The sequence below is a fragment of the Chelonus insularis genome, unplaced genomic scaffold (assembly GCF_013357705.1).
Source record: "Chelonus insularis isolate UGA/USDA-ARS -01 unplaced genomic scaffold, ASM1335770v1 contig_75_pilon, whole genome shotgun sequence".
Classification (NCBI taxonomy): Eukaryota; Metazoa; Arthropoda; class Insecta; order Hymenoptera; family Braconidae; genus Chelonus; species Chelonus insularis.
The window spans coordinates 912,578-926,008 of record NW_023276737.1 but is presented as its reverse complement, the minus strand read 5'-3'; the positions used below and the strand labels follow the sequence as shown (position 1 = coordinate 926,008).

General features: G+C 29.2%; 2 protein-coding genes across 3 annotated transcripts; both read right to left on the bottom strand.

Moving 5' to 3' along the window:
• Positions 1 to 423: 423 nt before the first annotated feature.
• On the bottom strand, positions 424 to 12,603 carry LOC118071211 (uncharacterized). Of its 2 annotated transcripts, none has more exons than XM_035090240.1 (7): positions 12,468 to 12,603; positions 6,010 to 6,256; positions 5,166 to 5,365; positions 4,873 to 5,076; positions 3,865 to 4,092; positions 2,895 to 3,352; positions 424 to 2,768 (listed from the first exon to the last, which is right to left on the bottom strand). In XM_035090240.1, exons 2-7 carry the CDS (start codon positions 6,159 to 6,161, stop codon positions 960 to 962), a joined length of 3,051 nt encoding a protein of 1,016 aa, XP_034946131.1. In that variant the 5' UTR covers positions 6,162 to 6,256; positions 12,468 to 12,603; the 3' UTR covers positions 424 to 959. The 2 variants fall into 2 exon arrangements, with proteins under 2 accessions (XP_034946131.1, XP_034946130.1); XM_035090239.1 differs by lacking the exon at positions 12,468 to 12,603 and adding an exon at positions 10,308 to 12,224.
• mRpL55 (mitochondrial ribosomal protein L55) lies at positions 12,354 to 13,431 on the bottom strand. Its single transcript, XM_035090254.1, has 2 exons — positions 13,389 to 13,431; positions 12,354 to 12,813 (listed from the first exon to the last, which is right to left on the bottom strand). Exon 2 carries the CDS (start codon positions 12,810 to 12,812, stop codon positions 12,468 to 12,470), a length of 345 nt encoding a protein of 114 aa, XP_034946145.1. The 5' UTR covers position 12,813; positions 13,389 to 13,431; the 3' UTR covers positions 12,354 to 12,467.

Genomic DNA, 13,431 nt, shown 5'->3' with positions numbered 1-13,431 from the left:
ATAATCGCTTTAGACATAAATATTATTTCATCTCCCAATGTCATACGAATAATAATTATAAATAAGATACGATTAATAACGAAAATATCTGTAAGTTTTACATGGAAAGAAACGTTATTGTCTAATTAAATTCTTCTAATGAAATATGATTAAATTACTAAAAAAACTTCATTATTAATAATTTTGGCTTCTCAGAAAATTTGGTTTATCATAGAAAAAAGTAATTATAATATTTCTTTCTTTGTAAGAACTTTTAATATTTATCATAACAGTAAGATACAATATTAAACATTCAACAATAGTCATACAAATTAATTAGTAAAGTATAAAAATTTTAGAAAACGCTATATTGTAAAAATTTCTATATACATTTTTTATTAGAATTCCTTTGAATTAAAATCAACAATATTTTCTGTCGTTTTTTTTAAACAATTGATATCTAATCCTATTTTTTTACATCGGAATCACTTTAGTATTTTTCTTATTAATAAACGAAATTAACTATCTCAGATTTTTCCTCGTGTTTTATCGTTATATTTAATTCGAACTATTCAATGATTCATAATTTTGTTATACAAGATTATTGAATATCACGCTGAGATAATTGTAGAGTTTGTCATGGATTTGAAAAGTTTTCTCAAATATTCAATTCTCTTAACCTTGGTGTACTTATTTTTGTTTACTATTTTTTAGCATTTCTTGTTTCCCCAAAATATTTATTCATATATTTGATATAAATAAATTTTTCTTAGTGTAGTCAACATATTTTTTATTTAATATTTATTACAAAAATATTGAAATCTTTAAAGTTCACCAATTTACATTGAAAGTCATTATTTAAATATTCCTCGATGTCACAGTATACTTATTAATACTCATAGACTTTATTAAAGTTATATCCCAAGAAAATACTTTTAACAGCATGAATAAAAAAAGATTTGAATTCCTGATATCTTTAGTTATTGATCATCTTTATAAAAAGTGGGAAATCTTCCCATCTCTTCTTCCGGAATAAGAGGTATGTATCTTGAACGTGGATCTTTATTCCGCTCATATGCATATGGAAAGATCGTCGACCTCGAAGAACTTTTGTTTTCTTCATTTCTTTTACTCTCTCTGTTGTTGGGTATTCTTTGTATATGAGATGAGTTGTCTCCAGGGGTTGTTTCAGTTGATGTAGTCTCTTTATTATCATTGGCTACTAAAGGAGCGGTAAACGTTTCATGAGCTTCACTATTATCAGAGTGAGGAATAATCCTCTTATCAACTTCCCTATTAGTTACAGCTAATTTAGAAGCCTCTATTGTTTCTGTCGTAGTAAATACCTCTTTGGTACTTGAATCAACATCAAAACTATTTATCTTTGTCTGTTCTATTATTGGCACCCAATCATTTTCACTGTTAATTCTAGATAGAGTATCAAAATTTCTTGGTCTATCGATATTGTCTTCTTGGTTCATCCATGTGTTTTCATCATTTCTGGTTGGTTTAAATGTATTATAGCTTTCTAGATCTGATGCTGATGTGCTAGATTGCTTATTATCAATTGGAATCCACTCACTTTGTGATTTTATCGTTAAGTTTTCAGATTCCGTGCTGTTCCCTAGGCTTTCTATTAATTCCAATCGAGCAAATCCTGGAGAACTATTTGAAAAAGAATTAAAATGAATTTGCTTTTCAGATCTGGATGAATTTTTTACTTCTTCCACGTCTAAGACTTCTTGTTGATTGTTTTTATTAGTGGTAGAAGCTAAGGAGAAATTATCATCTATAGTACTGCTTCCTTCTGTGGCAATATCGGTCAGTGGAGGAAAGTATTTGAGTCTCTCCTGTCGACCGCCAACGAAACTTGGTGTATACTGTGAAATAAGTGGAAGAAATGTTTCTTTAGCATATTTCTCAGCTTGTGCCAAAAATCCTACAAGACGTTCTGGCAAAAATTGAACTGTGAATCCCTTATCCTCTTCTTTGGTTGATGGCCTTTCTGTTAGTTCCTGATTTATTGCTTTACCCTGAACTTCTTTTTCATTTTGTCTTGTTGTGCGTGGTCGTAAAATTGGTTCTGTTATCTCTGGCAAACGCATCGATCTACCCGTCTCATACTTCGTGACTTGTAGTACTGGTTCTTGAATTTCACTTGTAAATTCAATTGTTGTTGTTGAATCCACTGACGTTGCGGAACTTGTAGATGTCGAAATAATATACTCGGCACCTGAGAATCCTCTTCCACTTTCTATTTCTGAAGTTTCCACTGAGTTTGAACCGGTATCATTCAAGTCGTCAATAAACCAAGGATAAATTATTACTTTCTTATTATCTTTTTCAAAAGAATATGAATTTCTATTGTCATTTGGATTCAATTGTAAATTTTGTGATTTTATAAAAGGGCCAAAATTTCTTCTTGGATTATTACTTTCAGTGGAAATAAATTCTGCAGTATATCTTTCGTTTCGTTCAAAATTATGTTCTTTTGTGAACGGACCAATATTACTGGAAGTGGTCTCAGCATTCGAAGCTTTCTCCAGTGACTCTGTTTTCGTCGTTGCCAAGGGCAAGCTGGTATTTACTGAAGTGGAGTTTTCTGATTCAACCGGAATGTTACATTCTCCAGGATAGAGTGGTAAATAGACTGGACGTCCTGATTCCAGAATAAGTTCTCTTCGGCAAACAGAATGACTGTTACCAAAGCTGTCTAAAATAGATACTTTGTCGATACTCCAGGAAACAAGTCCTGACGATATCCAGCCACTGTATGCTGTATATTTCACCTGTAATATTAGTTAGAAATGAATTTGATGAATTCTTAATGATTAACTGAAGCTATTTATTCATATAATATATTATCTTTCTTAATTTATATAGTAAGTAACACGTCATAAGAGGGGAAATTTTACCTCAATTGCTTCTAAATTGACGATCACTGGATGAGGTACAACAATTTTATGAAGAACAGATCCGACTAAGAGTTCTTCATCATCCTTCCGGGTCATAGTGAAAGTCTCATTAAAGGAATCCGAACCAACTAGTGTAACTTGAAGCTTTCCATAACTTCTAGCTGGTCGTTCTCCACGGCTGTTGAATACTTTTATTTGATATTGATAGGAACAAAACGGTTCCTCTTCTCGCGTAATTAAGTACAATTGTCCTCGAGCATCTGATGTATCACTATAATAGCCCATATCACCGCAAGGTCTTTCTGAGCTGCAGGGGAAACATTCGCCTTGAAGAAGACCATCATAACCTTTTTCACATGGAAATGCTGGAAACCGGCATTTTGGACTCACTGAATCCGTAAAAAATTTATAAGCCCTCCGATGATTACAAAGCGATCTTCCTTCAACGGTTGATCCAGCTGTAAAAAATGGTTCATTATTAATTATTTTGTTTATTGGTCATGTCAAACATTAATTGCAACTCTTGATTTACGTAGAGGCATTATGACCTACTTTCTGATTGAATTTCCATCGTGTAGGAGGTAAAACAATCTGTCGCATAGGGAAAAGGTAAAAAAGCCGGTTGCTTTCTAATCAGTAATCGATTATAATTAAATATTCATTCTCATCTGACGTTTTTTTCTATTTATTATTTTATTAAATATTCAAAATGTTTTAAATATTGTTTATGGCTCATATAAATGAATAAAAAAAACTAAAATTTTTAATAAAGATTGTATAAGATAAAAAAGAAAGCCTGAGTGGGTATCTTTTACTACCATTAAAGAATCTGTGAAGTATAATTTAAAAAAATTTTTTCATTTATTGGAATAATAATTCATTTAACAGTAAATTAAATTTAATGGATTTGATATATTTACTAAGGAAATAAAAATAAATTAAATATTCAATATTGAGTGCGTAAACTTACACCAAATGAAATCAGAAACCGCACCAACAAATAGATTGGAACAGCCAGTCTGCATTCGTCCACCATTTGGATAAAAATCGACATCTCCCATTGGTTGCCAAGATCCAAGACCTCCTAATAAAAGTTGTTCACCATTGCTGTGTATGACGTCAACAAAGTTTGCATCAGTGGCATCTAGCCTTGCCCGTGGATCTTGAGATTCAAACAGGGGTCCCGCGGGATCAAGACCTATAAACAAGTTCACATTTAGAAATTTCTCTTGGTTCTCAGACACATAACTTTTCCTTTTCACCCACAGTGAGCTTTCGCAATGCCATCTAAGCTCATTCTTTCATTCATTACCAAGCCTTCAAGGTGAAAACTATGAATTAATCGAATGAAAATGACTACTATATTATATGAAAGCATTTGATAGTACTGGAAAGTGCACTGAAGCATTGCAGGTTGTAAGTAAGAGGTTTAGACTATACAATGTCACGCATATAAACTTGTTGCAATGACCGGTATGTCCTAGTCTATCAGATCAAATGGCCTTGTTGGTACTATACACTGCAAAAACTTGCCCCTTTGGACTTTCATACAACTTTACATTCTATACATATCATTTATTCTCAATATTAAACGATAAAGAAGTTGCATTATTTAAAAAAAAATACTTCGTAGATTTTTTATTTTTGTTTGCCGTTATAAAACATGAATTAGAGGTGTACAAATGAGGTGCCATTAATTTTATTCATTTTATGAGTTTTCATAAATAAATATATAATGGATGTAATTAGTTCTACATGATAATTTTTTTAATTATAAAATTAAAAATTAACTGAATAACAGTAATTATTATAACTTTATACGGAGAGTAATTTTTTGTTATTAATTCTTCAGCTATCCCTTCAGTTCAAGATTCAAAATAAAATACAATTGTTTTTTATACGTCAAAGTTGATGGAAAATTCATTGTTGTTTGTATTAATTATTAAAGGACTAACTTATCAGAGAAATATCATGTTACCTGTAATTCTTGACACATTTGCTAGTTCGGCACCAGCAAATCCAGCCACATGTGCACCCAAACTAAATCCTATCATATGAACTGTATCAAGTGATACATTTAAGCTTTTTATAAGCTTGGCAAGCTGTCTTCCTACTAATCTAGTGTTCGCTGCAGCTCTCACATAATTTGGTATTGCACTTCCAGGACTCCAGTCAACGCAAACTGAAAAATTATTTATTTGATAATTAATGAAATAGTATAATTAAGAATAATCATACTAATTATTTTAGATTAGTAGATTAAATACCAACCAATATTGCAGTCATGTACAGACATGAGTGCAGACCGCATTTCATACACCCAAATATGTTCACAATCGGATCCAAATCCATGAACAATTACTTTTGTCGGAAGTTCAGGATCAATAGCATTACTTACTCTTTCATTAATGTCATCAGCCGGTACTTCTGTAGATATTGATCTTGGTTTACGACTTTGGTATACGAAGAATCTAATTGACAAGTTTCAACTGATTATAAATTTTTATTTATTAACTTTTAGATATAAATTTTTGTAAACAGGTTTTTAATTAATTTTTTATTGGTTAATAGAGTATATTAAAAGATATGGTTTCCAGAAGAAAGATGGAATATTTAATTAATTTTTTTTTTTTTTTAATTACAAGAAATTTTTCTTCATTTTCAGAATTACAAAGTTTTGTAAGAAAAAATTTCGCCATCCATAATTGCGCAAATAATAAATAAATAACAGCATGAAAAATAGTTGAACTAACTAGGTATAAAAAATATCTTTTTTTATCGCTCAATTATTATGGTTACAATATTCATCAATTATATATTGCGTTGAGTTACTGTGTGGGTCATCACTCATTGGCAATTTATTACGCTAGACTTTCCACGAGACTAAGCAATGTTGACTGAGCAATAAGAGTAATAATTTAGTTCTCAAGTATGATAGACAAAATAAATATGCATTTTCGTTCATTTAAAGTATTAATAATAAACAAATTACAGTCCAATAAAACAAATAAAATAAAAACGGAACCAAATCATATCATTTCTTCAACTGAAGACCTCTATTAACAGCAATAAAAATTATTCAACTAGAAATTTGTACTGAATAATCTTTTTTTACCTTGTACCAACATCTTTCGGTGGAGATGGAAGCATCTCCAAGTAGCTGAAGGGTCCAGCATCTTCAAAACACCCCACATCTTCATAGCATACTCTTGATGCTTCTCTTTTGCTCCTAAATGAATGTTTCTTGTGTAACTCCCATTGATGCATTGACTCCACTACAGCTCGGAAGATTTCAGCATCATGACGTTCATCTAGTGATTCGTCGATCGCAGGTGACCATTTTTCCGCCGCAACTGGATTACCTTTAAATGAATAATAATTTGCATTGATGTTTGTTTTCACCCGATCGAATCAGCTCTTGCAATTAAGGTTCACGAATAAGAATCAATATCAACTGGAAACTATTTCCGGCGAATGATTCATCTCTATTAGTCTCAATAATCATGCAAAAGATATCGGATTCGTGAGAAGAATGAACAAAGAAAGTAAATTAGGTGAAAGACTTAACGGTGAAGAGGACAATGAGGTATGAGGGAGTGAGATGCTCAGTGCAACGGTATATCGTCTTTTCCATCACTTTTTTTTCATTTAAATTATATATTCTCGTGTCACAGCCATAAAAATAATTTATAATGACAAAAAAAAATAAGTATTCGAAATTAAAAGCCAGACTAGTATTTAAAAGGATGTTCATTGGTGATGCCGATCAACTCGTTGATTGCTTTTAACCTTGAAGTCGACGCAACGATGCTGCAATAGTTCTTCCATCATCGTAACGGCTTCTACTTAAGTGTTGCGTTAGGCTAATTGATCTTCCAAGTACATAAAGCACTCAAAAACAACAAGAGTTGGTTTCTGGTCAGGAAACCAACTGTCCATAGGGAGTTACCTCGAAATCGCCTGATGATGACATACATTCTACTGACCCATAGCGCGTTTAGGTCACCGAACTCCAAAGAAAGACTGCATGTGCTACTAGAATGATGCATCTAGAGGCCATTGTCCGCCATTGTCATCAATTTGCGCGGAAGTCATTGCAATACCTGTCTGCACAGACAGGACGGTGATATTTTTTAGCACTCTGTGGTAAAGAAGTCCGTGAGAATAAGGCTTTTACAATTGGTTGGACTCTTTTCACTCTAGTGGTCTACTCTGTATTCTATAGAATTTGTCTTGAACGTTGGTCTAATTTGCTTTATGGTAGAAATCAAATGCAATGAGAAAAAATGTGGTGGGAGAAGATCCCGTGAGACTTGAAGAAAATATTACAGACATTTAATGCATCACCGAATAAAACGGTACTTTCCGTTAGAATTTTAAAAGTATTTTCAGAGATGGATATGTTAATTTTTCTATGAATTGATAGATCGAAATGTATCAATCTGATTAAAATACTCTAAAATTTTTTTTCTAAATACTAAATTAAATATTTATATTTCTTTAGAGGTATTTCTTTGATAAAAAATCATTTTTAGATGTCAAATAATTATTAGCAAGTTTGGATGTGGTTGAAAACAAATCAATGAAAGCTTGTAAAAATAGAAAAAAGTCTTGAGAATTTTATTCTGATATTTATCTATTCAAATTTTCGCATAAATTTAATACACATTTTTATATGGCATTTTTTCGTCTTAATTAAATCTCATGAATTATCTCTATCCCACAAGAATTTATAACAACTTCCTTCAACTAAAACGGCTATTCTCTCATACAATTTTATAAAGAACAAATAAGTAATAATATAAATTTGTGAGAATTAATAATGGAAAAAGTCCTTTTAACATAAAGAACAAATGATAAAATTATTAAATATAATTGGATATCCTTTATACTATTAACCATTCATAACCATACAAATTAATTTTGCAATTAACTGGATCAAAAATAAGCAAAGGACGAGTTCATTTATTATTTGAGTAAATGTTCTTCTTTAACTGACATACTTTAATAACTTGATTAATTACATAAAATTATATAAGTAATGATAGCATTTATGATTTCAATAATTCAATTTATGAAATTTATTGATAGTGTTTTTTCTCAGCAATGTTTAAATTAATCTAACATCGCTTCAAAACTTTCGCTCGGCAATTGGAAACATCCAAAGTGATCAGAATCAACAGTCTCTTATTGAAAGTCTGCAATATTTTTCATGAGTTAAATGATCTGCTATCAATATAAGGTAGCATTTCTCCCTGTTAACGTTTTTAATGATTTTTTTTCAATTATAATGAATTTACGCAGATATAAAGTAAATGAACAAAAAAAAAAAATCATGTTACCGGACAAGTCGGAGAAAGTCTTAAATCCATAGAAATTTACAAGGGACAAGTCGTCAGCCTGTCACCAATTGAAAATTCGTCATCGTTAAAAATACAAAAAAACAGAACAAACAAAATAAAAAAATTGATTGAAGAAGTGCTTAAAAAATATTCTTTATACAGAAGACGTAACGAAGCTTTCATAAAATACCTAAGATATTAACAGAAAAAAATCTTGTTCTGATTTACCCGAAATAATGAGTTAATTTTCTACAATATGAGCTGGTAAAATTAAAGTGTCAGAAATCTTCTTCCTTATGAAATGACAGATGCTTCCAAATGTCAGTTTATGGCATCCGGTGAAAATTATGCAACATATTCTGAAACAATGCATATTGTTTACAGTATTATTCTTTTGAGTTTTTTTAGAAACTTTGTTTACTAATTAGAAAAGTTTCAATCCAAAAGATATCTAAATTAAAATGTTATAATGAGAAAAGCTTAACTTGTCATATGTCACACAGAGTTTTTAACATTGAAAAGTTAATGAGGTCACGGTTAGAATTCTTCATTGATTGAAAAAGTATATAGTAATATAATCTAAGAAAAAATCTAATTAGCTAATGAATAGAATGAGAAATGAGATATTTAGATAACTCGGGGTATCGTCGAATTTTAGTGTTCTTATTTGATCGAGTTTAAAACTGGATTTGAGACTCTAAACTATCTGACCTCATTGTACTGGTTGGATAGAAAGGCTGGAATGGATTTTACGGAACATGGACCGGATGCTAAAATGATTCATGAATATTAATGAATATATTTAAATTAAAATAATAAGAAGCATAATAATTGATCAAGTAGTAATATGATTTAATTGTTTATATAGTTAACTTATTTCTCACTGATAATTATACACGTGCAAAAGATTAAAATTTAGAAAATAGTTACAGCATTGCTAAGGTCAAAACGAAGATGAAGAGAGATGGTAATACGTTCCGTTAGGTTTCTGGTTATTAAACTGAACAGCGCAAAAATTAATTTTACAGAGAAAGCGCTAAAATTATTAACAATTATAATAACAAATTTTTTTTACAAACTTCCTAGTAATTTATCTCATTAATCTACAACCTGAAATTATTTTAAAAAAATAATAGTAACATATAATAACATAATGACATATAATATCATATAACAATTCACTAACTTAACAAACAAAATCTCTACAGTCATATATTACATAACTATATTGTGATGATTTAATTATTTCTCACTTCAACTAAAGGACATTCTAGAATGTCTTTCGTGAGCAAATTCCAATTACATTTTCCAATTGTTTGACAAGTTATGATATTTGAAATACAAGCTTTATTAAGTAGATATATTTTTAAATGTATAATATAAACAAAAAACCGATCACAAATGCAAGTGGATATAAATGATCGGAGGACGTGTGTATAATATGGAATTAAGCATAGCTTTCACTATTCAAGCGTAGTATATCCTTGGAGTGACAGGCGATGACCATTCTAGGGTAGGTAATAACCAAGCAAGTCGTTTTTATTGTAATTCTTCTTCTTTCAAATTTTTGCTTTAATTTATTGGCTGATTAGGTGGAGAAAATAAATAGCTAAAATGACCAGATAAATCAAGGCCAATATTCTAACAATCAAGTCTTTCAACTTGTAAATAATCTAGTTCTGCATATTATGTAGCCGGAAATATTCATTTCTTCAGTTAAATGACATTAACTTAACGGTACGATGTGTAGATATAGAAGTAGTAAGTATTCTTTCTACATAGAAAAAATTTTCCAACGTTATTTTTACACTTTTCATTAATAAATGCTAACATTTCATTAACTTCAATTATTATGTTTAGAACAGTAATAGTGAGAGCTTAAACAAACAATACCTGTTCTAGTAAACACTTAGAAAATCTCAGGAGAATTGCATGAAATATTTTTTATTTACTCGATTCAATCAAACAAGTGTTATTTTTTTATTATAATTTTTTTGAATGACTTTTAAGAAGTAAATTTTAAAATTAGAACTGTTTTGTCATATGTGAATACTGATTTTAAGATACCTACCAAGTAAATAGAGGCAAGAAAATGACCAGAGCAAGCAGAAAAGTTTAATTATCATCGCACAGCTGAATGCGAGTCGATTTATCGGTGATATAATGAATAGTCATTTGCTAATGTCACCTGAACCACACAATTGAATTTGAGAAACATGTGTCTAACTAAATGTCACTAATTAAGTATATTCGAAGATTCTTTAATGAACTTCTTTTTCACTTAATGTTCTATCTACTCAAGTTTTTATCCTGACAAAAACTTTATGTTATATTTCATAAATAAGTTCACACTTTTATAGAGTTTATTTGGTTTGTAAATTTTTCCTCTCTCTTTATTGACTAGCACATATATATTTTTGAACGTAAATTTTCATTTAAGCGTGATTCATATTATATATTCTAACTCAATTAATTGCTGCAACATAGCAATAGGTTGACATAAGTATAATTTTATGCATTTTTTTCTATAAACATTCACAGGTAACCACTGGTATTAGAAACATTTTCAATAACTCTACACAGATTTATGTGTTGTGTATAAATTAACTCTGATTTTGCACGCGGTTAGAGTTCATCAAAGTTTCACACTTGTAGCTCAACTGAACAACTTCAAAGAAGCCTTAATCCAACGAAGAGAGAGTTGCGAGCATGAAACCAGGAACGTAACTGCTGCTTTGTGGCCTACTATAACAGAACTGACTGCCACTAACTCGATACCGAGACTTTACCTGTCTCTTATGAGCACCTATACGTATGTTTATGTATGGAGTAGTGGACAAACATTCACCACTGACAGGATGTACCATAAAATACATCTTCGATCGAATTTCTATTGATATAATTCGCTTATTTAAAAAATGGTCTTCTGTTAAAAATAAAAAAATGGCATTTCCAATTAATTTGATATTTCATAAAATACATTTGAAAGGATTAGAAATTTTTATAGTTCATCAGTCATGCAACAAAGTATCAGTGCAACTGAAAAAATGGAGAAAAGTCAAGTCTGACACTTTGATTACTTCCGGGGGTTTTCATAAATTAACACCAGAACGATTTCCCTGAGATTTCGACATATTGAAACATTTTTTATTATCGTTTTTCTATGAGAAATTTCTTAAAACATAAAATATCTTTTATGATTAGATTGATATTTCTTGTCATTTTTCTTTGAATAAATTACATTTATATTTATTATTGACAACTTCAACGTGCTTTAATAAACATGCACCTAATAAGATTCTTCAATTCTTCCTATGTGCTTTCGCAACTAAATTTCACTGCGATCGAAAGTGACGATATTATATATCTATTCTAAAGTTATTTGAATATAAGTAATAAAATTCTCAGTATAATCGAAAGGTGAATTGATAATTAAATTTTTTTTTATCTATCAATTTTCTCCTGTTGTGATGAAACATTATATTTATTCAATTATGTGTTTATTTTGTTTAATTCATTTATAATTGCGGAATTACTGTACTCGATCAGTGAATTCAATGCTGTTTAACATAAAACAAACTCAAGTTCAAATTTTTAGAACTAACTGTAATCATTATTGTTGAACCAATTTCGAATGTATCACATTAAATGAAGTTTTGTTGAGAATTGATTCTAATTTCTATATTTGTGAAATCAATTATATAAATCAAATTTGTTAATTTATATAATTTTACTTTTCAGATTATTTAACAGTATATAATGTATATACATATTTATTGCACTAATTTTCAAATTTATTGATTTCCAACGGAATAATTTTTCTGAGAAAAAAGTTTTTTGTGGCATAAATTATTATATTTATTAATTATAGTTTTCTCGGAAATTGCATTTTATAAAAAAATATATTAGAAAAATAAGCATGCTGTTGATTATCAAATGTTATGAAAGAGGAAGTTTGACAATTGCTGATTGGATTACCAGTGGAATCATAGACATATTTCGATGAGAAAAAAAAAATATTGCTATTTTTCTACTCTTTGTGAACATTTTTTTGTTTGAACTAGAATTAATTTCCTGTGGAGATAATTAGATGTCAACCGTATCAATACCATCATCATAAAGTATCAAATGATTTAATCACAAACTTACATAAGATCATCATAATTATTTCCTCAAATAATAATAATAATACAATAGTTATAAACTAACAATAAAAAAAATATAAAAATACCTATTTCTTTTTCACTAAATTCAGGTATTTAGATACATTGAAACCATCATCTTCAAGATCTTCCTCAATTTTAACTTTTTGCTTAGGTTTTCGTCTCTCCAGTACCAATTTCTTTTCTTCATCTGATAGTAATTTGAAATTGAGAGGTAAGGTAATTATTTTTCTTGGTATATGGTATTCAATGTTGATACTACTTCCATCAGGAAATACGAGAATTGTAGGATACATTCTTTCATAAACTTTACGATGTGTTTTTGTGATAGCAGCTGTCCAACAGTTAAATTTTCTACTGGGAATGAAATTAGGTTGGATTGCTTCCAACAGCATAAATAACTTTATCTTCATCCTGTAAACAAGTAAATAATTTAGCTGTGTTGCATATTGATTTTTTAACCACTTACAAAAAATAAATTATATTTTTGAAAAAATTTGTATAAACTATTAATAACTGGTAGTGCTGTTATGATAAGAATAAAATTGATTGTATATTGTTATAAAAAATTGTTTTCAAATTTATAAATACAAGTAGCTATCGATTTATTTTATAAATTTTTTTAACGAACTAGTAAATATTGTATTTCTTTAATTTATTTATAAAAACAGCAGTTGGAAATTATAGAAATCACATGATTTAAATTTATTTACATATAAAATATATTTAAGAAATTTTTCTAGAAGTGACTTAAATGTAGATTTAATCACAAATAAGTTATTATCTAATACCGTTTAATAAATAAAAAAATAAGATATTATCAATCAATTACAATATTATCAATTTCATAATTTATTTAAAAATATATTCAGGATACAATTGAAGGTTAGTTTGATCTTAATGTTGAGTCTAGCCTTAATTTAATATGTATTATAAAATGATAACATAAATAAATAAATTTTAATAAAAATTCATAAAATTGTATTTACAAAAAATTTATTTTTCGTAGCAAACGACATTTACTTGATATAA